Source organism: Neltuma alba, unplaced genomic scaffold (assembly GCF_004799145.2).
Source record: "Neltuma alba isolate B1F8T4 unplaced genomic scaffold, ASM479914v2 tig00004731_pilon, whole genome shotgun sequence".
In the NCBI taxonomy this organism is placed as follows: Eukaryota; Viridiplantae; Streptophyta; class Magnoliopsida; order Fabales; family Fabaceae; genus Neltuma; species Neltuma alba.
This window is the reverse complement of record NW_021633838.1, coordinates 1-25,633: the sequence shown is the minus strand read 5'-3', so window position 1 is coordinate 25,633 and position 25,633 is coordinate 1. Positions and strand designations below refer to the sequence as shown.

The 25,633-nt window shown below is 35.9% G+C and overlaps 4 protein-coding genes and 1 long non-coding RNA gene across 8 annotated transcripts; 2 read left to right on the top strand and 3 right to left on the bottom strand.

Annotated features, from left to right (window-relative positions):
- The first annotated feature begins 1,576 nt into the window (after nucleotides 1–1,576).
- LOC114745604 (B3 domain-containing protein At3g19184-like) lies at nucleotides 1,577–3,515 on the top strand. The gene is made up of 7 exons (XM_028933763.1): nucleotides 1,577–1,778; nucleotides 1,891–1,989; nucleotides 2,104–2,135; nucleotides 2,214–2,376; nucleotides 2,470–2,676; nucleotides 2,758–2,857; nucleotides 3,471–3,515. The coding sequence occupies exons 1-7, from the start codon at nucleotides 1,644–1,646 to the stop codon at nucleotides 3,479–3,481; spliced, it is 747 nt and encodes a 248-aa protein (XP_028789596.1). The 5' UTR covers nucleotides 1,577–1,643; the 3' UTR covers nucleotides 3,482–3,515.
- Nucleotides 3,516–4,774: 1,259 nt separating this feature from the next.
- LOC114745603 (uncharacterized) lies at nucleotides 4,775–8,892 on the top strand. 4 transcript variants are annotated; one of them, XM_028933759.1, is made up of 3 exons: nucleotides 4,775–7,113; nucleotides 7,230–7,421; nucleotides 8,035–8,892. In XM_028933759.1, the coding sequence occupies exons 1-3, from the start codon at nucleotides 4,856–4,858 to the stop codon at nucleotides 8,618–8,620; spliced, it is 3,036 nt and encodes a 1,011-aa protein (XP_028789592.1). In that variant the 5' UTR covers nucleotides 4,775–4,855; the 3' UTR covers nucleotides 8,621–8,892. The 4 variants fall into 4 exon arrangements, with proteins under 4 accessions (XP_028789592.1, XP_028789591.1, XP_028789593.1 ...); XM_028933758.1 differs by having other exon boundaries at nucleotides 4,775–7,156; nucleotides 7,243–7,421; XM_028933760.1 differs by having other exon boundaries at nucleotides 7,243–7,421; nucleotides 8,035–8,116.
- Nucleotides 8,893–9,813: 921 nt separating this feature from the next.
- On the bottom strand, nucleotides 9,814–20,967 carry LOC114745607 (prostaglandin reductase-3). Its single transcript, XM_028933765.1, has 18 exons — nucleotides 20,710–20,967; nucleotides 19,850–20,023; nucleotides 19,255–19,436; nucleotides 18,710–18,815; nucleotides 16,899–16,975; nucleotides 15,900–15,987; nucleotides 15,392–15,578; nucleotides 15,018–15,144; nucleotides 14,186–14,266; nucleotides 13,961–14,062; nucleotides 13,778–13,873; nucleotides 13,494–13,568; nucleotides 12,388–12,507; nucleotides 11,993–12,121; nucleotides 11,068–11,145; nucleotides 10,689–10,775; nucleotides 10,463–10,549; nucleotides 9,814–10,209 (listed from the first exon to the last, which is right to left on the bottom strand). Exons 1-18 carry the CDS (start codon nucleotides 20,762–20,764, stop codon nucleotides 10,159–10,161), a joined length of 1,902 nt encoding a protein of 633 aa, XP_028789598.1. The 5' UTR covers nucleotides 20,765–20,967; the 3' UTR covers nucleotides 9,814–10,158.
- A 1,151-nt stretch (nucleotides 20,968–22,118) lies between these two features.
- On the bottom strand, nucleotides 22,119–24,160 carry LOC114745610 (protein CHROMATIN REMODELING 25). The gene is made up of 6 exons (XM_028933767.1): nucleotides 24,124–24,160; nucleotides 23,972–24,049; nucleotides 23,832–23,887; nucleotides 23,284–23,476; nucleotides 23,009–23,107; nucleotides 22,119–22,458 (listed from the first exon to the last, which is right to left on the bottom strand). Exons 2-6 carry the CDS (start codon nucleotides 24,032–24,034, stop codon nucleotides 22,144–22,146), a joined length of 726 nt encoding a protein of 241 aa, XP_028789600.1. The 5' UTR covers nucleotides 24,035–24,049; nucleotides 24,124–24,160; the 3' UTR covers nucleotides 22,119–22,143.
- A 244-nt stretch (nucleotides 24,161–24,404) lies between these two features.
- Nucleotides 24,405–25,629, bottom strand: LOC114745609 (uncharacterized). Its single transcript, XR_003740214.1, has 3 exons — nucleotides 25,558–25,629; nucleotides 24,583–24,702; nucleotides 24,405–24,423 (listed from the first exon to the last, which is right to left on the bottom strand). It is a non-coding gene; the product is annotated as an uncharacterized LOC114745609 (long non-coding RNA).
- Nucleotides 25,630–25,633: the final 4 nt, after the last annotated feature.

The window sequence follows — 25,633 nt, the reverse complement described above, 5'->3', positions numbered from 1 at the left end:
TATTTCTATAAATGTTTTTTGAATCTGGAAATATGTTTTGCTTGTGTTGAATTTTAAGAATCCAATTCACCTAAACTTTTTTTTATAAAAAAATATATAAAAAATACTTAAATAGAATTAAAATTATTCTACATTTTAAATTTTAAATTTTAACATCAAAATAAATTGATATCATTGATACTTATATAATAAGCTGTCTATAATCTTCATTAGAGAAAATCTAAAAAAAAAGTTCCCATTAAAAATTTTGTACCACTACTTTGTAAATTTTGTAGCCACAGACTGATTTAGGTCATTCTCGTTAACTTTTCCTTATTAATAAAATTTTCGATGGAGACTATTTCCCAATATTCCCATTTCATCATTATAAAATATAAAATTTATAATAAGTTATTCACATAAATAAAACTAAACTAAACTAAATAGAATGATTTATTCCTTAAACTTCAGCGAGGCAACCAACTCACGAATCAAATGAAATGGGAATACGAGACAACTTAAAAGTATCTTATAAGTAACTTTTCAATAGTGATTTGAGGAATATGAGACAAGTATGTTAAAGAAATTTTATTTCGGCTTACGTAAAGTTTATACGAAATTTCCACTATGATCCCAAACAGCCACGAAATATATATCGCGGTCATACTGTTCCATTTTATGGAATGTCGAAAAGAGAACTCCAAATAACTAAATTAATGGGTTGACAAACCTCCTAGCTTGTTTGGCTAAAAGTTTGGAGGCAAATAAGTTGCATTTTTTCAAGCATAGGCCCATTTGAAGAATTTGTGCTGTTTGGCTTAGCGATTGAGCAATCTGATTTTTGTATGAAAAGTTACAATAAGCTATAACTTAAAATTAATAGCTTATGACTTATAGCTTTTGAAATATGGAGAGAAAAAAAGTTAAGAAATTTATTACCTCTTTTAGTTCTTATTATAAGCCTCAAATAACTTGTAGATAACAAAAAATTAGTTAAAATTAGTTGAAAGTAATAAATAAGTTAGAAATATATTTTTGTTAAAATTACTTACTCAATCATTATTAAAATATTTTTTATGATCTTTCTAAAGTTTTAAAATTTGATTCACTCATTAAATTTCACTTATTTATATTAAATTAATTTAAATCCATTGTATTATGTAAAATTAATTTTTTTAATAATGATTTATTATTTGTTAAAACTCAAAACCATTTTGGTAATTTTATAAATAATCTTATTTTTACTCAATCATAATCCAAACAACTTCTTACCAATCTCATTTTTACAAACTAGTTTTTTTGAATTTCAATTCAAACACAATTCAACTTATCTAATTTAATTTTTACCCAACTTTATTTTTTTAAAAGTCAAATTGATAATAAACTACTTCTTTAATCGCTAATCGAAATGAACCCATAATATCTCTCATCGATTACCTTGATTAGGAAAGATAAGAACAGTGCAAGGCTTCTCTTCGAATTTGAATTGAACGTTTAGCCGTTAAGGTAATATGGCGCTCACATGCTCCCTCCCCTCGCAACGATCAACTCTTGCTCTTCTCATCTCATTTCCTCATAAGTCCTAACTTCGAGTTTACATTTTTCCTTCCAGCAAGCACACCTGTGAAGCAAAATCTATCCTTCACAACTTAAACTAAAAAAAAATGGTGGTTTCTAAGTTAACATACGAGGAATGCAGGCGACGACGGCTAGAAGAAAACAAGAAGAGAATGGAGGAGCTAAACCTCAACAAGCTTGCTAGTGCTTTGAAGCCTTTGCCATCACCTAAGTCTTCTCCTGTATTTCACTTGTTTTCTTCTCTTCTTCATCAGAAAATCTTAATGAGTTTTTTCTTTTCCCCTGGTAAACAAATCTTATGAGCTTTGTTGGGTCTGGTTTTTGTTGTTTCAGGCCAAGCCTAGGGTGGCACGTCAGCCGGTAAGTCCTTTTTCGGCCCCAGTAAGAAGGTCTAGTCGCGTAGCCAGCTTACCTCCTCCAAACTACAAGGAAGTTAGTCTTCAATCTTCTGCTCTTTCTTTAATGGCTTCGTTCCTTTTCTTTGAATCAGTTTTTGTCGTCAAATATGTAAGTTTTTTTGAGAGGGATTGTTTTTATTCTTGCAAGGGCCCCATTGAACCTTTGCTGAGACCAAGAAGGTGAGCTCAAGTTTTATACTTGTCACTTGTTCACGCTTCTTTTAAGATCAAATTTTTCATATGGAAAATGACTTGTAGGTCCTATCCGAAAAGGGACTTGCTAAATCGAGTTTATGCTTCAGATGAAGTTAGGCAATATGCAATTGATAGAGCCGAAGAACTTCTCTCTGGTTTAGATTCTAAATACCCAAGTTTCATCAAGCCTATGCTCCAATCACATGTCACTGGAGGATTTTGGCTTGTAAGTAAAAGGGAAATACTCTGTATTCTTCATTCCTCACCAATGATTTCCATTAATGGCAAGTTTTGAGTTTTTCTTGCTTGTTCTGAACAGGGTCTTCCAGTTCATTTCTGCAAAACTTATCTTCCTCACCATGATGAAACAATAACTCTAATAGATGAGGATAGGAACAAGTCTCCTACCAAATACCTTGCTGATAAAACTGGTCTTAGTGGTGGTTGGCGAGGTTTCTCAATTGATCATGAACTAGTTGATGGGGATGCATTGGTGTTTCAACTCATCAAACCCACAGAATTTAAGGTGATCATTAGGTAGACTTATGTGTGCTCTTGATTTTTTTGGGCCTGTCAAAACTCACGAGCTCTTATTTTTGACTTCTAGGTGTTCATAATTAGAGCATATAAATCAGAAAACAAAGAGGAAGGAGATGAAGATTTGGATGCTTCACACTTGAACAGGAGCTCCAAAAGAGTCAGAGCAAGTAACTCCCTTTTACAATTTCTCTCTCCCATAACGCATGTTCTGTGATTCTCTCTACGATCATAATTAAAATGTTTAAACTTTGAATACATTACGTGGTATAATGAAAGGTCATCTATTCTGGTCTCTGGTTATAGAAGTTAAGCCTTAAATATCTCTAGCAGATTTAGTATCGTAAATGATGCATGGATTACATTCGCACTATCTCCCCATTTACACTAATAAGGGAGTCTCTAATTGACAAATTCCCTTCACCGTTCTTAACTACCCATAATCACCATACTAATACTTCCCCTTAAATGGATCTTGACTCTGATACCAACTGATATATTTGTATGAAATTGTAGAAAAATATTATTCAATTCATAGATGCCCATTACATTCATCCTATCACCCTATATAGAGGAGCCTCTAACTACCCAATTTCCTTTACCGTTACCTAACTACCCCTAATCATCACATAACACAAACTCAAAGTGCTTAGATTCAATCAATGGTCCATAGAACAGGTGCAGAATATTCCTAACTAACTTATGACATGTTAATGCGCTGGGAATTTGTGGTTCTGGTACGTGTCAACACTTTAAAGCCTCTTATTTCTCCTCTTTATGAAGGCACAAGGTAGTCCTCGTTGTTGGGTTATAGCCGGAAGAACTTATTTTGATGCCGTGGAAGCTTCAAGGCAGCACATCAGAGTTTTTTGGTTCTCTGAGATGTACAAATGCCCTGAGAAAAAGGGGTCTTCTTGAGATTAACTTAGTTTGTATTATTGTTCCTGCATCTCTAGGTCCTGATTATGAACATGAAGAGGACAGATTTTGATTGAGATGTGGTATTTTGTAACTAAACGGAGTTTTACTTATAATGACTTGAGAAACATGTAGCTTCTAATTCTGATCCAAAATTTATGAAACTAATGTATACACGGAAGGGATGCTTTTCCTGAATTTCTTAAGCTCAATACTCCCTTAGCTGATTTCCTTGAGCTAAGAGAGTGTTTCAATTTTCACATTGCATTCTTTTTCAACGGGTTTCAAAGTATATAATTAGATTAGATGGTTTTAGAGATGTGATTTTTTTTTTAAAACTCTAATTGAAAGTGCTTTTTCATACATAGAGAAAGATGCGATTTAGTAGTAGCTGAAAATGTGATTCCATTGATTTTCCATCATTAGTCAATGCTTTTGAAAGCTTAATAATTAGAGTTTTCCTAGAAAATAAAATTTAAGTATTTAATCTCATACATTTAGATACGCTCCTTTTTAGCCAAATTAAAATAAGTAGATTTTAAATTTTAGAAGTTAAAATTGTTAATAATAAGTTGGCTACAGGGGTAAATTATATGGGACAAACATTTAGATTTTAAATTTCTGTTTCTTTCTCGTAGGATGCCCCAATATGGCCGATTCAAGTTTTGGGTCATCATGGTGTAACTTCATTTTTGTAATTGTTAGCTTAGGAAGTTTGAAAAACGAGAAATATTATTTATTTTTTTTCAAAAATTAATTTGTAATTATGAATAATGCATTTTGTTAAATTTTTTGTAGTATATATAATTATTTAGATTTGAAGCGATAAACTATACGAAGAAATCCCGTCACATACTGGTCAAAGTTTTGATAATGACCATGTCAAAATAATTAAATTATAAAGCGTTAGAATTTTGTTTAAAGACTAAAATTTACAATTTAAGCAAAATAAATCAGTCAATTTGACAACGAAATAGTGAGCTTAGTATCTTTATTCCCAAAATAAAACTTGGAGGAAAATAAATTGAATTGAGGATGTTTTGAAATTTTTAGTATTTTTTACTGCCAATCTTTTAGATCCCGCCAATTCACATTGGGTATCCCTGTGGCCTGGCCAAACGACACCGTTTCTTTCCTTCTCTTTCCCGCTGCAATCCAATCCAGAAGGCAGAAGCTCTCTTCCGTCTCTCCCGCCGGCACCACATTCCATTGATCGATTCGAAGTCACTATACATCAGCCATTGTCTTCGATGGCGGGAAACGCCATTGATGGAATCACAGATTACAGTAAAACGGAACGCCTGATTCTTCTCATAGACCTCAACCCACTTCTTCATCTTGAGGATCCCACTCCTTACATTAATTCCCTTCTCACATCAACGAAAATCCTTCTCACCTTCCCTCCTCTCTCGTCTTCTCTCTTCTGCTTTAAGCTCTTCTTTTCCTCGCTTTCTCCCCTTCTTTCGTCCTCTAAACTCCACCATTTTGTCCCCAATCACTCACTTTCTCTCTCTTTCAGTGACTCCACCTTTACCCTCCAATCTCTCTCGCAGACCCTCACTTCTCTGCCTCATTTTCACAATCCATTGGATCCCTCTCCTCCCAGGGCCTCACATCTTGCCGCATCGGTGCAACAGATTGTACACGACTATGCTTGGGACTCGGTAATATGTTCTCCTATACCAGATGCTGTTCTGAATTACCCAGTTGTTCGGTCGAATTTGGTTGTTTTGTTTTCGCCTATTTGTAGATCATTCAAGTGTCTGTCTGAATTTTTCGATGTGGAGCTAGGTCACGAGTCGTTGAAAAATGTGGGTCCATTTTGTGAGAGATTCTCTGGGTTCTTCAGGAGTGTGAGTGGTGCATTTGGTTGTAGGGACATTCATTTCAGTTGGGTTGATGTGAAGTGTGAATCTGGATGTTATGAGCATAAGAACGAGACCGATGAAATTAAACTGGTTTATAGTTTCTTTGAGAGTGGAACTAGAGCTTTGGGTTGGGGGTTATGTTCTGTGGATTCGGTAATACTTGGTTCCGCTCTGCTTCCTTTTGGTTTAATTTATCCGAAAATTGGAGTGTCATCGTATTCTCTCGATATAAATGATTACTCTAGTAAACTTCATGTCCAACTGAGTCTTCAGATCTTAGATGTAAGTAGGAATCCCATAGAATATAACTGTTGTGATCTTGAGTTGATCAAATTCAGGTTCTTTGGTAAATATGATGATGTTCGGTTTGATCCAGAATTGATTAATCCGCCAAAAGGAGGCCGTGAACACAAGGAAAAATTTTGGAAGCAGTTTGGTAATGGAATCACAAAATTTCATATTAAGGCTGTACAGAGGAATGATGCTTTTTTGAAACTAGGGGATCGCATATCTGATTCTTTTCTTGTACGAGAAGTGTTTGGTGAATCTAAGAAACAGAGGAAGGGAATTTCAAATGAATTCTTCGCAGATAGGGTTCTTGATATTCTTGCAGTTGAATTTGGTTTCATGTGGCAGAGAAATTCTGAACCCATCTGGCAAATGCTCTGTAGTTTTCTTTATAACGAAGGTTGCTGGGCATTGGTGTACCTTTCCAATAGCGACGGTGGTTCATTTACGGGCATTCTAAGGCCTTTTACAATATCTTCTGCTCTCTTATCTCTAATAGACGATCCAGATATGGTTCTTCATTTTGGAGGAGAAAATATGGCTCAACATATCAGGACATTGAGTGCTGACGTTTGCAAGCCTGATATCAACTTTAAAAAACGCAATAAACTATTGGATTCTCAAGATAAGAAGAGTGGTGCGGTGATTGAGGGTCATCAGAAAAAGAACATAATGGATAGGAAGAGCCTTCAAAAACTCACGTGGAGCACCTTCTGGAAAGCGGCATATGATCAGGTTGACATAGACTTGCATGGGGTTTACCATGCCAGGGAATGTAAAAAGTCAAAAAAGTTGAAATTTTTAAAGTGCTGGATGAAGCAGATGAAGAAACCTGACTGTCATGATATAATTGTGTCTGATACATCCAAGCCAAATCAGTTAATTCCAGAAAACATCGACACTAGATTGACTGGATCACCCCAAGATGGTCAGCTGCCAATCTCCTCATCTGCCTCAGCAGGAGAGAACACTCTGACTGAGGCTTCAGGAGTACAGGCCGGTGCTGTGCTTGACACTGGGTCAGAAACATCTGAAGGGTTTTTCAGTACTCTTTCCGACAAGATCCATCAGGGAATTGCATCTGAGGACGTAGACTTGCAGGCTTTGGCTGAGCGACTTGTGAACTCATCCATCTACTGGCTATCAAAGAAGTTTGACAGAGAAACCATTTCTGAAAGTCAAAATTCTTCGAAATGTAATGATGCATATGATAGCATGATTGCGGCTGAACTTAGCAAAATATTATTAATGGAGCCAAAAGAGTTAGTCACAAAGCATAAAAGCAAAAATCCATTCTCTCAGGCATCTGAGACTGGAACTTCTTCTCCCATCGCAGGACAAATAGTTAGAGAGTATCCTTTGGAGACATTTTGCGTAATTTGTGCATGTGTTGTGGTGCAGCTCATATTTCGTTGTTATTATAGTTTTGGCTTCTTTTGTTTCCATGTTTTACCTTAATGAGAACAAGATATGAACTGCAGATTTTGTTTCGGATGGAAATCCTACAATCAGATGTTGGAAGTGGAGTTGAAGAGTCTGGCAAACAGAAGATGGTTAAGCAAATTTGCCTTCTTCTGGAGAATATTCAGTGCCATATGGAAGGGGGATTCTTTGGTGATTGGAACCTTGATAATTATGTGGCAAGGATCATAAAAAGCAGGTACATATTCGTATCCAAAGGTTGATAGATTTTATAGATGTTCGATGATGCTTTTTTATGTAAAGTAATTCAGTATTTCTTAATGCAAGGACAAAAGATTTTAGCTTCTCTTTGGAGTTGGACGCATAAGTCTAGGTTTATCATTTTGTGCATTTATTCTAACATATATGGTGTGTGTGTGTGTAGTTGCTCTGCTGTTGGTCAAAATATGTTCACCGGAGAGGGGTCCATGTGAAGTGGTATCTTCTCCCTAAAACATGAGTATAATATATTTTTTAGTTACATAACAACTAAGTGTACCCATGACCCACGCACGCACTCCGTGGTTTAAACCCGCGACCTCCACCCTGTCGGGCAGGCTATTGTGTCACCTAAAGACCATGAGTATGATATGATACATCAGTGTGAAATACCTCATTAACCGTCTTGAATTAGCCTTTGACGTTGCACTGAACTTCTCTTGTTTTTTCTTTTGCCTTTGCAACTGAATTTCCGCTGTCTTCTAAATAAGCAAAAACTTGGCAACAGTAAAAGTCAGTTGAATTTGCATAAAGTGATGAAGGAAAAATGAAAATCCATTAGACTTGCGATCTTGAAGAATTTGGAATTTCAGGTATTCTCATTCCGTTGGAGATGTGGTTCATGAAATCTACGACAAGATGGACCTATTGCTGTTTGCCGAAGAGGATGAAACCCCAAATCATTTTCTCATCAGTGAAGACAGCAACAAATCCTGGAATGGAAAGGCCGACAGAGATGAGATGGGTGAAAATAATGTAAGTAGTAGTGGTCCCATATCGTCGGAAAATGAGCCCTTTCAGCTCCTCAAGAATGCAAATGGAAGCCTTGAAAGAAATAAACAGCAGGAGGATCCAAAAATAGTAGAAGCCAAGAAGAAGAGAGAAAGGGCAAGAAGATTTTCATCTTTCACAAGTTGCATTCCTGATTTGCAGAAACTTTGGGCCCCAAAGCAGATGTCTATGAAACTCAAGTCAGATTCTTTTAGAAAGCTGCCAACAAGGAAGAAGAAGAAGCGGGAGAGGGCAAGCTATGACACAGTATGCGAGACCCCATTGACCGGAAACAAGCGTTCATGTTCATGGACCAGCAAGGTGGATGATGACCATTACAGGGTTGACGGGAGTCAAAGAAGTAATTCAGTTTCCAAGGCTTTATTTCAAGATGACCAATTGATGTGAGTAAATTATATTCCACTCTTACGGAAGAATTGTATATGTAAACATGTGCAGGATGAAAACATGGTTAATTCAGAATTCAACCCCAACTGTTGGACGTTAGTATCTGATACTAGAACTATATCCCAACTAAAAGCTGTATTGCATGGTATACCTACATGATTAGTTAACCCACCACGTGATGTCTTGCTACTGAATAAATCTTTCATTTGTGTAGGCTGGTGTATTTGACCTTTAAAGGAATGAATATACATTGAAGAAAGAATTGAGTTCCCTGCTGCATCTTTCCAGTTTTTGTTACTGACTTTAGGGGAGAAAAAGATTACTTTTATTTTTACATCTTAAAAGGAGTTTCGAAATAATATATTCAAATGCGAATGCACCATCTGGCCATCTCTGAGATGCATATGCCATTATTGGTCAGGATCGACAGAGAATTTGGAGTTTTTTCTTCTTTAAAAAGAAAAAGGAAAAAAAAAATTAAGGGTTTAAATTCTGGACTACTTGCCGTATCTTGTTCAATTCCTTATATTTGAGTTAGCCTCACGGGGTCATTTGGAGCTTTTTTGCTGTTCTCTTCCAAATCTTACTATTGGTATAGAATTGCTAAGCAAAGCATTAAATCAATTAATTTATATTTCATGAATAATCTACACGTAAAATATGGAGAGAAAGGGAATAAAACCAACCTTGTAGGACCTAAGAAAGTTCAGTGTATCTTGTCTTTCTTTTCTCAAGTCACGCTCTGATGTTTCGGTGACCATCTTCATTCGGACCTGTCTCTGAGTGGTGAGTATCAAGCTCATGAAAGCTATACCGCTTGGGGAAATCCGGATTGACTTGCAAGGTGTTTGATGAAATTTCTGAAAGGCATGTTGTTTTCTTCAATGTCACTATCCGAAGCTATCATGATTCATGACGCTCAGCTTGTTCCCAGGACCATGGTTAACCATAAAAGCCAGCTCATAATATGCTGTCCCAGAAGCAGTGATCAACTGATCATAAAATAGTTTTCGTTTTCATATTACAATCCTTTTTCTTTTTTTTTCCGTTTTGGGTGGGGGGATTCAATGGGTAAATCAGGATAGGCTTAATAGTCGTTACCAGAATTAAAAATGGACCTCGTTCTTTAAACCATGAGGCCTACCTTAATTCTAGTGAGCCAGACTCAACTCATCTGATCATTTTTGTAAATAAAAACACAATTCAAAATGGATGCTTCATACTTGTCCCTGAGTTTTGGAAAGGAATCTATTGTCTAACAAAAAAGCAAACTTGCTTAAAGGACGTCTGGATTTTACATAACATTTATTGTTACTGATTACACAACCTCAAAGTAAACTCAAAATAAAGGCGAGAATATATTATACTGGAGTTGAACAGACAAGAAATTTGAAAGTGCAGAACCAATCTTCACTATAGTTCAGTAGCATATTTGAGTAAGAGCTGCAAAGATAGTGGACGCTGATTTTCATTCCACCTCCTTCAGTTCACAATTCCATATTTGAAATTGATGAAACAATAGTATAATCCTTGAGGAGTCATAGTTTGGCCACTTGACGATGGAAAGATGGGTCAAGACAGACAACAACCTGCAAGATTTATTTGATAAGATGAAAGCATTCAGGGCTAGATTGTCTAGAAGCACAGGTGTATATTGGGAGTTGTTAATTGGACAAAACTTAGGTGGAGTTTAACCAGGTTCTCCAATTGAAACTAACATTTAAAAAAGAAAAAACACTAAAAAGTGCCAAGATATAATAAATATCCACTCATTGCTTTTATCGGAGAACATGACAGTAAAACGTACGAAAGTAAAATTTAATTTCATCAGTAAGTAAATACCTTCCCAACACTTTGACCTGAATGGAGATACTCAACTGCATCAGCAACAGATTGTAGGCCTGAAAATCTCTTTGGATCTAGAGCAACCTATGTGCACAAACCAGAAGTAAATAGAAGTGAACTTCAGAAGCATGGAAAATTAGAAGGATAACATTTGTAAACTTAAGATGTACATGCAGATAGTTATGAACGATCACAATGATACACAGATATACGCACACATTACCTTTAGCTTTCCCACAGAGTACAGATCAAATAGTCTGTCAAGATGTTGTCGCCACAAATGACTATATTGCACCAGGAAAAAGCCAGTCTGAAAATGTTGGAATTGTTATGGAAAAACCATAGGTAAGCCAACTATGGGATTTGGAACTTGTATCAAATCATCATCTTATTTGCCAAAGTTCTTCAAATTACTCAAATCAGGATAGAAGAATCATAAGTGGAACAGTTCACTGACATTGTAAGAAAAAAATGAAAATCAATTCTGATTATGAAGGTTAGTTTTTTTTTTTTTTTAAATTTTTATATAAAAAAACAAAAGAAATTAGAAATTAGAAAGAAGAAGAATAAAATAACATTAGCCTACTACAATCAACACACACCACAGTCTGGCTCTTTGCCAAGATCTTCTCGCATAATCCTGGATAGTTTGATGGCTTCCAACCATGCTCTCCTTGATACTGACATAAATGAAACAATGAATAGGGAAGAGTACATCAGCAAAGAGAGAAATTATTACAATTTATAACCTAATGTCTCCTTTTGAAAGTCTACACTTGGGTGATGACTTCATACAATCTGTTGACTGATTGATAGATGAATGGAATGCAAATTCTTACAATATATAACGACTACTTTGATACCGAACGGGTAGGGGAATAAAAAAAGGGAAAAATTCCCTAAGCTCAGCTCAATTCAATATCCCAATAGTCTGAGGGAACGACTGTAACTGGGTAAAAATATATTTAAGAAAAGATAAGGACTAATCAGACCAAAAGCTTATTCACATCTCTTCTAAATCCCAATTTATCCAAGTTTCCCCATATTACAAACCCTAGTTTCCAAATAATAATTACATTATTAAATAATAAAATACATAATAAAATTTTCTTTTCATACTGCAATCTGCTTAATATATATAGCTTCCCAGATTTATACCAAATATCTAAAACATATATCCCATCTTCCATTATAGCCGGATGATTTGAGAGGGAAAAAAACAGTATAAACAGTTTGAAATTTGATATGATATCCATGCACTATATAAGTTTTAGATTTTAGCCCTGAAGATTGAGTAAATCATTGAGTTACTAGCCCATACTACTTCATGTGAAGGACCACACAAGCTAAACTAGATGTCAAGTACAGTAATATAGTCTAGTACATTATGACAACCTCAAGCAATAAGATAAGAATAAGCATTATCTTAAAGACAAAAAGAGAAAACTTGGAAAATATTGCAAGACAAATATAGCATAGTTACACGAGAACATGCAAGGATGGGGGAAGGAGAGAATATCAGAGAACCTGAGAAATCATTCCAATCACAATGAGTCGCCCATAGACTGCTAAAGCATTCAAGCACAAGTTGAACATGGCACCACCAACAGACTCATAGATGATGTCAATGCCTTGTGGGAACTCCTTAGTCAGAACCTGAAAAAATAAAGCCACAAATATTCAATCAGCTAGAGCCTTGGGGAAGTTAAGGTATTTTGCATAATTTTTTGTGGGGTTAAAACACACATATCTTCGATGAGGTGTGAAAAACATTATTTCAGTGCTAGCAATATCATCTCACAAATAGATTAATTTTTCAAATTTCAAAAATGTCATTAAATCATCAAGCAAACCATAAAAGCAAAATAATGTTAAAAGAAATAAAATATAAAGGGAAGAAAACCAGAGGACTTGAGGTATACGGTTTTAATATCTTCACTTTTATAGTCTATGACCCTGTCAACTCCCAATCCTTTTAGAAGCTTGGCTTTCGCCCCTCCTCCACAAGTTGCAACCACTTTATTTCCTCCTAATTTTGCAAGCTGCATAGAATCCAAATTATTGAGAAGACATTGTGTACAGAAAAATCAAGTAGAAATTTTAGCCTGCAACGTTGCAATAGAAAAGTCTCCCACTGCCTTAGTTATGGACATAAATTGATCTGAACAAATTTACTATTTCTTCTATCTTTAGTGTTTCTATTATACAAAACAGTATCTTCATCTCCATTTATCTATTAAGGTATGAAACACATAAAATCTTATCCTTAAGGCGTGTTGACCGCGAACACTGCCATGACACATCAAATCACCAATTACATGAGTCCATATAAGAGAATAATAATTAAAAAAAAAAAAAGTTAAGAAATACACTAAACATCGCTTGAAGAAATCAACCGAAAAAGGGACACTAGAAACTCCATCTTCATGATATAATACAAGTTCTATATTCTTTTTTGGGGAAAAATAATGTAAGAATATATGACAGATACCCATTGAATTTTTGTACATGTTTCATAGCTATGAAGCATTGAACTAATGAATTATTTAAAAGAGATCCACCCTCTCAGTTTAGCTACTTTGTGTCGCATCTTCTCTATTTCTCAGACACGGAAAGGATTCCATATTTAGTTCAACTTAATACGAACCACGATTCATGTAATAATTACAAAAAACAACCAGAATTTTCTTAAACTACTGGTCAGACATCTTTAGATTCAATGAAATTAGGAAAACAATGTTAAGGGTTGAAAAAATAGTCTGAAGAATAGGTAGTGCATGAAAAGAAGAAAAAGCGCAAAACTCAAAGCAATAAATATCTCGTCTATACACTAAAGAGAACAAATATTTCTTGACCAGAAACATGAAATATATTACTGTCATGTGTAGGATGGGAAGAAACATGATGTGACTGGCTGTCGGCTGAGTTTTGTGCAAAAGATAAAAACCCAGGTTCTGCCGTCTACAGCATAATATAAATGCATGCGAACACATTTGAAAGAAGCAAATGGAAACAAATTTATGTGCACCTGAACTGCAAATTGTCCGGTTCCTCCAGCTGCAGCAGTAACAAGAACTACCTTTCCAGAATCCATATGCCCTGCCTATTCAATGCACCAGAGGAGATCTTTATTAGGTCAAGCCAATTCAGTGGCAGAAAAACTAAAGGCATTAAACTAATCATGAGCTGCACAAAAGGTAGTATATCATAACAGTTCTTGAATGTACATCGTGTAACATATCAGGTACTAAACTAATTAATGTGCATCACGTAACATCTTAGAATCACGAAGATGAGCTCATGTCAGTAAACCTTTTCAAGAGCAATTGAAGCAGTTAGTCCCGAAGTAAGCATGGCAACAACTTCTGGATCTGGTCTAGCAACTGGAAGGGCATGTTTTGAAGGAATCTAGGCCAAATAAACAAGGTTAACTTAAATTGCCTTACTATATCAACTTAATGATCAAACCAGGACAAACTGTTTAGCAATGCTCACCATTATGAATTCAGAATACCCTCCATAAGTCATGAGCGCACAAGGCATGCCAACTTTTAAGCCAGTCACAGAATCCCCAACAGCTGCAATTATTCCCACAGCCTAAAATATTGTGTATAACAAGGAAAACCCAAGTGAACATGATAAGCATAGGTGCATATTAATACATGACAAGAAACACATGGAGCCTTACACATGATATACATTCTTAGAATAATATCTAACCTCAAATCCAGCATCAAATGGAAGACGAGAAGAAATGTCTTTGTCCTTGCCACTAAAATAGCGGCCTGAACTGAAATTTACCTATCATAACTTGTTTTTGTTAGAATTCAAGATGAAAATGAGTTTTTCTCTTCTAGACTTAAAAAAGGATTAAGCAAGGGGGAAGAGAATCTGTGACAAGGTTATGCCAACCAAATAAAAAAATCAATATCAAGACAACAACTAAGATTCAAAACGGGGGGCCCTGAATCATCAATCTTCACGTTTAAACCATGATAAGCCCATCTGAAATTATAACTCGACAACATTCATTCTAGAAATATATACCACTATTATTTTATTACAAGCGTCATGCTTCAGCTATAAATCAAGGATATCAAGACCTTTGATAAAGGCCTGAGCAATGGATTCCTCAAAGCAAATTATTTGAAGCGTTATCTCTCAGAGTTAATATATTGGGTTAATCTGTTAAGAACTCTACCCTTTTGCGTTTTGTAATGATGGACTACTAAAACAAGATTGTGTATGAATTTACCCAACTAATAGAACATAGAAGTACACAAAATCAGGCTTATTTGAATTCATGCCAGGGATAAAATCTCACCTACATGTTATAACGTATACTTTCACTATGTATATAGATTGGTCATTAGTCTATTAGATAAACATGCAAAGAGAATTATAACAAATTGAGTTACGATCTCATGCGTAGGCTTGAAATCACTTCATTTCCAACCAGAACATCATTCGCAACTGTTCATTACCGGATGCTGTTAATAGTATACTAGCACTAGTCAAAAAATAGTCCTCTCAGAAATCCACAGTGACTTACATCACTAGCATTTACACCGGCATAAACCAATTTTACAAGAACATGATGTGGTTTGATGGGTAATCTCAGTGATGTTCTCACGATACTGGTTGCGTTCCTAAAGTTGTGAGTCAAGGTGTGGACAACTCTGCAAACAATGAGCAACTAACACAAATCCATTAAATAATACACGTGATCAGGAAAAATATGTGGTCAAACTCAAAATATAATTGCATCTTTTCCTCAGTAACACTAAGTCATTATAAAAGATACTTTAAGCTATTAAACAAAAAGGCATGCATGGAAAGAAGCGTGGGCTGGAGAACATAAGGGTCCACACGCGCACGTGCATGTATGGTCACAGCAGAATAGAAAGAAAGCATTGAAATACACACATTTTCTCAAAAATCTCAGGAAGTTTAATTGGTGGAGCTTTGAACTCGGATCTTCTCCGAAAACTTGAGGAGGGTAACATGTATTTCTCTTCTTCTGATGGCGTGGGCCAGTACTCAAATCCACGGCGATTTGTAATCCATAGGCATGAACCAGCTTTGCTCTCATCAATAATAAGCTCAAAAGCACCTTGAGAGTTTAAAATACTTAGATATAATATAACACTAAAAATAGTTGCTGATAATTGAATTTGGGGGCATTCCCATAGTAATGAAACTATTATAAGAAACGTAATCTTCAGAAGGAAGAAGTCACACTTAAGCGTACTACAGTATTTTAGGAGAAGCACATGCGTGATGACAATTAAGATGTTCGCACAAAACCAATCAACAAGCTTTCCATATAAAAAGCAGATGTCTACTAACGATAGAGATTTGGCAAGCTTGCAGACATTCGTCACCCCCATCTTTTGGCCATCTAAGAGAACAAAAAATATATATACAAACATACCTTTCACAACCATTTCCATAGGTACAAAGCCCCCCATCAAACCAACAAATTTAGAATCCACCTTTGTGCCCATATCAGTTTGAACAAACTGCAGAAGTTATTGGTAGTCATTTTTAATACAGCATCATAACAACTCTTCCAATAAAATCAAAATATAAATTACTAATCTCAGACAATAAAATTTCAAATACCTCGAACTAAAGAAGTACGAAAGAAGAAGTTAGTTATACGAAAGCTTTCATTGCTTAAGTTAAATATTAGACTCGATTATACTGCCTGCTACCACCAGTGACTAAGGGTTCTGTATTTATATGGCGAAACAGGAAACGTTCTAATAATGATATGGCCCCCCAGAAAACAGTCTGACCAATTGTTCCACTCTGGAACTTAGTGCAACTCACTTGAAACTTCCCACTTTTTAACTGAACTGACCATTGATTAATAAATGCCAAGATAAAAGAAGCATGGAAAAGCCACATTAAAAGCTAGAGGGAAGCAACAAAATAAGCAAGAACTGCCATCTTCTTCACATGTATCAAAAAGACAATGAACCTGTTTGATTGCAACCATCAAGGCACCAATAAATCAAAGATAATTTTTTTTTTAAATGAAGAAAAATATCTAAAGGAAAAGAGTTTTCAACAAACTGGAGAATAACATATCATGAAAAAAAAAGAAGATATAGGCTCAAAAGTTAAAAGAGAACACGGTAACAGAAGCCTACACAACTTATTAATATTTTTAAAAAAAAAAATCACGTCTTGAGCACCAAAGGGAAGCTATACACACCATTATGCCCATAACGCAATTAACAAAGGCAGTAACAGATACCATGTAGATTTATCCCCAAAAAAAAAAAAAAATTATGAACTTATGATGTGCCTAAACCGTTATATACAGAATCTAATTTGAAGAAGTCTCAGAAAAATGTTAACAATCCGGAGATTAAAAATTATAAAGGTTAACAATAAGCATTTACTCTTCAAACACAACTCTGACCTCAGGGCAGAGCACATTGACACGAATTCCCTGGTGTTTGTATGGACGAAGCGATCTAGAAAACATGACAACGCCACCTGCAGAAGCACATGCTCATGTTTCAGGAAGCAATAATACACTAATCTATGCAAAATCTCAGGGACAAAGATGTAAGAGCCATTCTTTGACCCTCAATTACAACAAAAACTTTTATCTAAATATATTTTTCAGCATGGTATTAATTAGGCCTATCAAAACTAATTGTCCATTTATGGCCAAGCCACCATCATTTTTATGATTAAATTTGAAAAGTACTAGACATAAAAAAGATCTTTTGCATGACAACTTTAGTAAATGATGCATTATGTAGAACCCATTTCGTATTAACCAGTCCCATGAATTTCATTTGGAGAACTTAACAATCAACATTGACACAATGCACTTATTAAAGCGAGGGGTGAGCAAGTTATCCGCTACCTACTACCCACCTGACCTGTCCACTACTCGCATTTTTTTGCCCATTTAAGCCCGCCTGTCAAGAGCCCGAAACAGGCGAGCTCAAATGGGTCGGATTGTTGTGTTATATGGGCAGGTAGCGGGTAAAGGCATGGGCTACCCATGCTCCACCCATTTACATTTTTTTTTTTTTTGTTTATTTCACATGATATCCAGTTTGTGATCAAGTATATTATTAATATAGTAAAAGATGAGATGAAGGTGCAAGCAGATTACTCTCCTTCAGTCAGTCAGAGCTAGTAACTATTTTTTGCCCTTTCCTTTTGCAATAATTTCTTAGGAAATATGCTTAGGTTTACATTGTTCAGATTATATGCTGGATGAGCAATCCAAAACACTTCTGCAAATTGAACTGAACACTATTTCATCTTCATTTGTTGGCCTTGGTGGACTGGTGACCAAGCTTCATAAGTTCACGTTTGGTGTCTAATTTAGAATCTTTTAATAATGTTTGAGGTTATCTCTTTTTCTGTTTTGGTGCAGTTATGGTTGTGGGTCCTTATAAGTTAAACATATAATGATTCTTATGGTAAATATAATTTAATTCTTATTAGAGACACATTAGGAATTAATGAGGTGATTTCAAGTTAAAATTTATTTCAAGAGCTCACCGATGCACATTCATTACATATTTCAAAAATTCATCCAAGCAATTTTATTTAGAAATTAGGAAACCTATCATTTAGACTTTCTGGGAGGTATTTTCCTCAGCTTTTTAATACGCACCATATTACACATCTGTGCGGAAAACATTGGCTCAAATTGATCAAGAGTCAGAACTTTTTCTTGATGGAAAACTTTGTATGTATCCTTTGCCATCATGGTTAATGCTTGTTATTGCTTGAGTATTTCCCTTGTTTTCCTCTTCAAAATGATTATGATTATGAGAATATCTAGATTAGCTAGTTCTTGCTTGTTGTAATGCTGTCCAACCGGGGGGGGGGGTAAGGACGCCTCAATTAGATGGGCTACCCCAAAACCCATGAAAACTCGTGCATTTAAGGGCAGCCAATGAACCATGTATAGGTATGGGCTAGCCCGTACCCATTTAACCTTAAATGGGCGGGCTGCGGGCACATCCCTGGGCTGCCCAGCCCGCCATTGCACTGCCCTAATTAAAGCTTGTTCTGCTTGGCATTGCTATAAAATCACCAATCACGAAAGCCATTCCTGGCTCCTAACTGATAGTTTAACTAATAATGGTAGAAATTGCTGATTAGTTCTTTAGGCTCCGTTTTATGAAAACATTTAGTTTTTCAACTTCAACGGGAAGTTCTTAATGAATAAATCTCATTAAAGTTGCTAAAGTGGCAAACCTTTGGAGGCAGAATATATAGGATCTCCGTACATTGGATAAAGACCGGAAGCAGAACCCATATTGATAATCACACCAGGCGATTTGGTAGCTTCCATGGTTCTAATCTGTCAAACACAAGTATTTACTGTCATGGATAATCAATGGCTTTAACCTTTTTCATTCATTTAAGAAATAAATAGTTTAGCTATGCATGCACTCCATAATTTTTTTACCTTCACATTGTGAACTGAGTCTTGTTTTGGAAGCTTGGGTTAATACAAACTTTAGTCCTTCAAGTTTGTCCTCATTTTGGTTTTGGCCCCTCAAGTTTTATACTATAGGTTTTGGTCCTTCAAGTTTCTTTTCATTTAGAACATTAGTCCTTATAATCTAATAAAAACTTAGACTATTTTACCTCTAGAGGGACCAAAACTTATGGTTTGAAATCTGAAGGACCAAAACCAAAATGAAACTTGAGGGACTAAAGATTATATTAACCCATTTAAGCAAAATTATAACTCTAATTAGAGGAGGAAGGCAAACCAAGCCTTATGTTAAGCTTACCGCTAGGCGAGTGCAATCAATAACAGCATTCAAATTCACATCAATAGTGTATCTCCATGAGCGAGAGCCATCTGTTTTATCCTTACTGAACGGTACAGGATTACCGATCCCTGCACTGTTGATACAAATGTCCAGTCCTCCATATGTCAACGAATGTTTCTCAAATGCATCAGCAATATCCCCTGTTATTAATCATAAATTAAAATATTTGCAAATAATCAGAAATAAAAAGGACAAAATAACATGTAATTCACTTTTTATGACATGTATAAAAACTACAAAGTCTGATAATAGTTAGAAAAAGGTGAACGCAAAAATATGCCGTCCAGATCAGGAAATTCTACGTTTTCCTCTTTCTTCCAGTGAAAATGGATGGCTATCTTCCCCCTATATGATGCTATTTTATCATAGATTGGTAATACTAAACCTGCAATTGAAAGCAAGAGCAGGCCGGAAGAGTATCATTTAAAAAAGAACTTAAGTAAACAAGCCCAACTTCCAGCATGGTGGACAAAGGGGAAGGCCATAACTTTGGATAGAACTGATCCTGTTGTTTTGTATTGTATGTGTTGCTCATAGATAATCATTCACTTACTTGTGTTAGACACATCACATTTCACAAAAATCGCAGATGGATGTTCTAACTTGGGATGGAACTTGGTGTTAATTTGCTCAACGAGGGATGAGACTTGTCTTCCCTTTTCTTCAGAGTAATCAACAACTGTGACAAATATACCCTTCTCTGCAAGAGCTAAGCAAAGACTTTTACCTGTATGTAAACCAAAGGAAGAAATGCAGTTTAGGCATGAATTGTTATATCTAAATCGCAGATATGATATCTAATAAAATGCACCAAGCGTCTACTAACGTGATGTTTCAATATCGATGAAAGAGAAATGGCTGCTGAGTTAATATATTCTCCCTAGATAGACCGTCAAATCAGCGTTTATTATCTCTCATATCTCTATTACAGTAGTTGTAAGTCCATAACAAAAGTTTCAAAACCAATCGTCCCCTTAGGTGTATAATCATTCGCTTGCTTCTTTTCTCCTCACTTACCATCCAATTGGTTCCTATACTAATCATTTCGCAACTAGAAGATTTCATCGATCGTTAGTCAAACCCCAAACATACTCACGAAGAAGAAAGATATCATGACATTGGGATCGAAAGCTTCAGTTACCAACAATAATCTGAGCACCGAACACGTTATTAGTCATGTAAACTTATGTCTAGCTATAATTATCATCCCATAGTTCAAATATTAAACTTGTCCTTTCAAACTGAAACATTAACAAAGCACCAAACTTCTGCACAAACAGCCAACAATCAATCTAAAGTCACAGATATATTAAATTCATCGATCCAAAGCAAAAAAAAGAAACGTATTTTCAAAAATAAATCGAGGCATCATAGAATCCAGGAAGAATCAATAGGGAGTCTTATGTATGTTACCAATTCCAGAGGCACCTCCAGTGACCAGTGCCGACAAACCCGGTTTGAGCTCCATGGAGCGAGGTAGGATCGTTGCGACAACAGAGGGAAAGATACAGGATCAAATTTGGCCGGCCTAGAGGAGTAAAAGGTGAGGGGCAAGGGATATATTACAATATTCAATCCATAGTCCTCGTTCTTCCAACTTTTTACTGTTCATGTATCATGTTAGTTATTATCCCGTTTCAATGGATTTGCAAGCGCGCGAGTGAGAAACAGAGAAAGGAATATACCTGGGACTATATCCGGAGGCCTCGGTGTTCTCGCATGCATAACTCTTTCTTGTTACATTTTCAAGGGGTAAAAAGCGACGCAAAATAGAGTACATCTGCTCCCAACTACTAAGGAATCTGCCAGACAAATCCTTGCAACGGGGGAATCCGCCGTGGGGATTTTTTTTTTTTCCCTTGGTGCTTTCAAAATAAACACTGTCAGGTATTAAACATATATCCCACGTCAAATCTATTTACTACGTTATGAAAGACATAATTTCTGTTAGCGTCACAGGTATGTAATAAAGGACATGCTTTATGTTTTTTTTTTTTTTGGTTGGTAAAATGCTTGATGTGTTTTTATTATGTGTTTCCAGATAACACGAACTTGTTTGGGAAGAAACACAAGAAATTATTTTATAAGTAAAATAAAATGTTTATATTATACAGGTCTAAGTGAATTAAATAGATTTTCTTAAAATAACAGCTACAGCGTTCTCATAATTTTTTTAATACAATTGTCTAACATTTAATACTACAGGACCAATTTTCTAATAATTTTAAAATCTCACAAACTTGTTTAAACTAAATAAATACTTTTTTGTCCTGAGATGAATAATTATATTACACTTTCCTTTAATTTTACATATTTTAACTAGCAAATCCATCTGCTTGCTATAATTTACATAAAATTCATAACATCTCACAAGTCATAATTTTTTTCTACAAAGTGAAAATATCTCCTATTAGAAGCGACACTATCAGGCGTTAAATGATGAAATTCAAACTTGATTTGTCATATTATGAAACACTAGTTATTTTCACTAAACCTAAACCTAACTCTTGGTTCACAAGTCATAACTAGCAGCATAACCACAAATACACGAATTTAAATTAACTCAGCCCAATCGAAACAAATTTTTCCCTTATCGGCCATGTTGATATGATTAGGCCGGCCCAAGTTCATATGCTTTTCCGCGAAATTCCCAACCCCAATGTTGAACGGCCTATTTTATCCCTGATCTGTTTCTCCGAGGAATTTTGTCGACGAGAACATCACCTTAGTATAATCAGTGCAAGACCGAAAGCAGGCAACGTGTTTCGTGCAAAAAGACATAGGACATGACATTGTGATGACTAGATGAAAGCCAATCATAATGATCGCTTGACGAAATCAGAAGTATTATTCTAATTGATCAACATCAACATAAGTTGGACATGATCTTTTCTGTGGTAATTGATTTACAAGGGAATTTTTGGTTTTTAAAGCTGCTTGTGTTGATATATTTTCCTTCGTCCTAACAGAACTCAATGCTGGCCTCATTGAAGGCTTGAGGGAGTAAGATGGCTTCTGATGTAAAGAAAGAACGGGACTTTGTTTGGAGTTCCGTTTTAGCTGGATCACTTCCTTGCTTTCCTCTTGCTGTTGCTCTGAACTGACGGTTGAATCAATTGGTGTCAGCTTTCCATCAACTTGGTTTGTAAAAACAAATGTCACCTGAAAGAGAGAAATAATATCCAGGTAGAGATTATTGTAACTTGAACTGTAAAGGATAGCCGGCTTTAGGCAAATTAGCGTGTCAGTGTCACTTTCATGTTCAACTGCCAATAATAGTTCATATTGCTCAGATTATTGACAAGATGTTTCACATATTACATGCCAAAAGTGGGGAAAATATTTCGAAGGAAAAGGGTACCACTAATAAGCACAATACCGAAACTTATGGAGAGAAACGTTAAGATGAGCCGTTTATTTGAATGCTTCAGCAGAGTACATGCATGTTATGTCAAATGTAAAATATTTTCAATATCTAAACCGTAAGAGCCAGCGTTTAATGAATTTTATTACTGAAACTTACTGAGCTTCATATTATATTTATTAAATTAGGATCCTGTATCCAGGATTGTTGGAAGAATTAGAAAGCCATGGGCTACCATAAAGGTCCGATTAATTTGTCTTTAGGATGACTTAACTATTGATTTTAACAAAGATTAAAATGGGGGGAGGGAGGAGTGAATAGAAATATACTTAAATTGCTATAGCATACCTCATCTCCGGCTGAAGCCTGAAGGATAGTATCCGGTACGGTCGTGGAGAAGAAATGATGGCCCCAGCTACCTAAATCTTCTTCCAAGGGGATCCCTACCTGAAAAGATGTATCTAAGATTAGGTACTCATTCAGTATCTCCTTGAATCAAGTGTCAGAAACATTACGCAGTTTATCTACTTGGTCGAAGTACCATAGCATCCCTTTGAGGAAGTCGGGTTACTGAGGTTTTTAGCAAACTGAAGGCACATAAAACAAGTCTAGTGGAATCTAACCTGCTTTTCTGATTTCTTTAATTTGTGCATACAGCCTGCAAATTTTGCAAATCCACCTATATCATCAGAGGTTTCCTCATCAAATCCACCGTTACTTATCGTAGAATGAGCAACATATTTCCCATCGTCGCTCTGAGGCCCATCGTCATTTGTCTGACACCGAGAGCAATGCATCCTTTCATGAATCTCTGACCTAAAGACATGAAAGAAAACATAAGGATGAAGTAAAGGCCTCTGTTTATTCTTATGGTGGAATGTACATTGTCGTTTCTTTTCACCAAATCTCCATCAAGGGCGACCATTATTGCAATACAATCGCACCATACCAACATCTTTAAAATTATTAATAATCGCAAAATGCTACGATATTAACGATTGTTCGTTATTGCCTTTCCTATCTACTCTACTGTAACATATGTATGAATGGCTTCAGCTTCGCCATTCGCTAATGTGTAAATTCGACTCACCATGCATCAAGAAGGGTGTTATCAGCATTCAGCATAATAATTAATATAAATTACATGAGTGAAAAAGATGGAATGCATTACTTGACACATTCATGAAATGAGAACAGATCCCGGAGGACCTCTGTCGAAAAGTTACCCTGAAAATTACAAAGACTGAGAACATTAATGTACAGGTTTAATGAGCTGCATTAAGAAAATGTGCTCGAAGCAGAAATTTCAACCGGTGTCTCAAGGTTATCTGTTTGCTCCTGCTGAATGACCTTTTGAAGCCCTTCTTTTGACATCTGACGCTGGTATACCTACGGTAGAGTCATATGAATCAAAATCGCAATAAAAGCATTTGTCTCCACTCAATTATCACAATGATATATACCTTTTCCTCTATTGTCCCAGCACTCAAAAATCTATAAATGTACCTCTTTTCTTCTGCCCATCCCTCCAAACTCTCGCCGCAGCCTGATCAAGGGCAAGGCAAAATTGAAATGTGAAGGGCATAAGTACCCAAAGTTTTAGGAAGAATCATAATGCATGGATACTGAGTAAGTCCACTATGGGATTACTTGTTTATCATTTGCTGGATTCCAGTCAGGATCGAACAAGACTAATCGATTTCCTCCAATTAAATTGAGGCCACAGCCACCAGCCTTACTGCTCAGAGAAAAACGAACTCGTCCTGCAATATTTGAAATTTATATCGGGTCTACCTATTAATAAGCCCATATTGAGATTTATATCTCGGAGTCTGAGGTTGTTATCTACATCACATACAATGATTGGTCACAAATACCAAAACAATCAAGGCATCTCGTTTATCAGTTTGTAAGCAATTTACCTTAGATTGATCATTAAAGCGGTTTACTAACTTCTGCCTTTTACTGATTGATGTTGCACCATCAAGCCTCAAGTGCGGGTACCTTCGTTCCCGACACAACTGAGCAAAAAGATCCAGAGTCTGTTCCCCGGCGATAGATTGGCGCAGCAAACAAAAGTCATTGGGGAAATAAATTGGGAAAAAGAAGGAAATTGAGCCACATGGAATATTGACAAAAGTTAACACCTTGTTTCTAACAAGATTGTGGGTTGAAGGTTTGAACGTAATTATACCGATAACTAGAGCAAGTTATTATACTCCGGATTTAACTCAGAGAGATATAGTGATATTGAAAAGAGATAAGATGCAAATAATTTTGTGAATTATTGAAAGAGATATGGCATTGAAAGAACTGTGTTATAACCTTGAGTCATACTGACAATAAACATTAAAATGAACAAATATCTGTAGGTTAAACGGCATCCGCATCAAACGGCGTTTCAAAAAGGGTAACAGCGTAAACGCTTAATGGAATATAAATTCGACCATTAAGAAAATAAACGCTATCTGAACAGCATATGAAGTGACTGTAAGTAGAGTGTGCTTTGCTGGTTTGTCCATGAATAGGAATCTCCAATTGATATAAAACATGAGTAACCAGTCAACTAGTTCTATGCTTCGAAGAAGGTGCATGAAAATTCGATTCAATATTTAAATATTTTCTGTCTCTGAGCAATATTGCCCAAAGTAAAATTTCTACTCAACATCAGCCTCGCAAGCATCATAGTCCATCAAATATTACATGCAGCCTGAGTCAACTTATAGAACTAGTTCCCGTCTGGTATATAGCAGTTAAGTAAGACTGTCACATCAGGGAAAGGATATTGATATGACCTTGTCCTACTAGTTACATTGGAATTGGATAGCTAAAAAAGTGTACGTGAACGTAACGTTTTCACTTTTCTTTGTGGGGATGGGGGGGAGGGGAGCATATACCTGTGTGTAGTTTGAGACAAGGACAATGCGGTCATTAGTCCTTTGCCGTATCTGGGCAAGTAGTCTTGCTAAGACA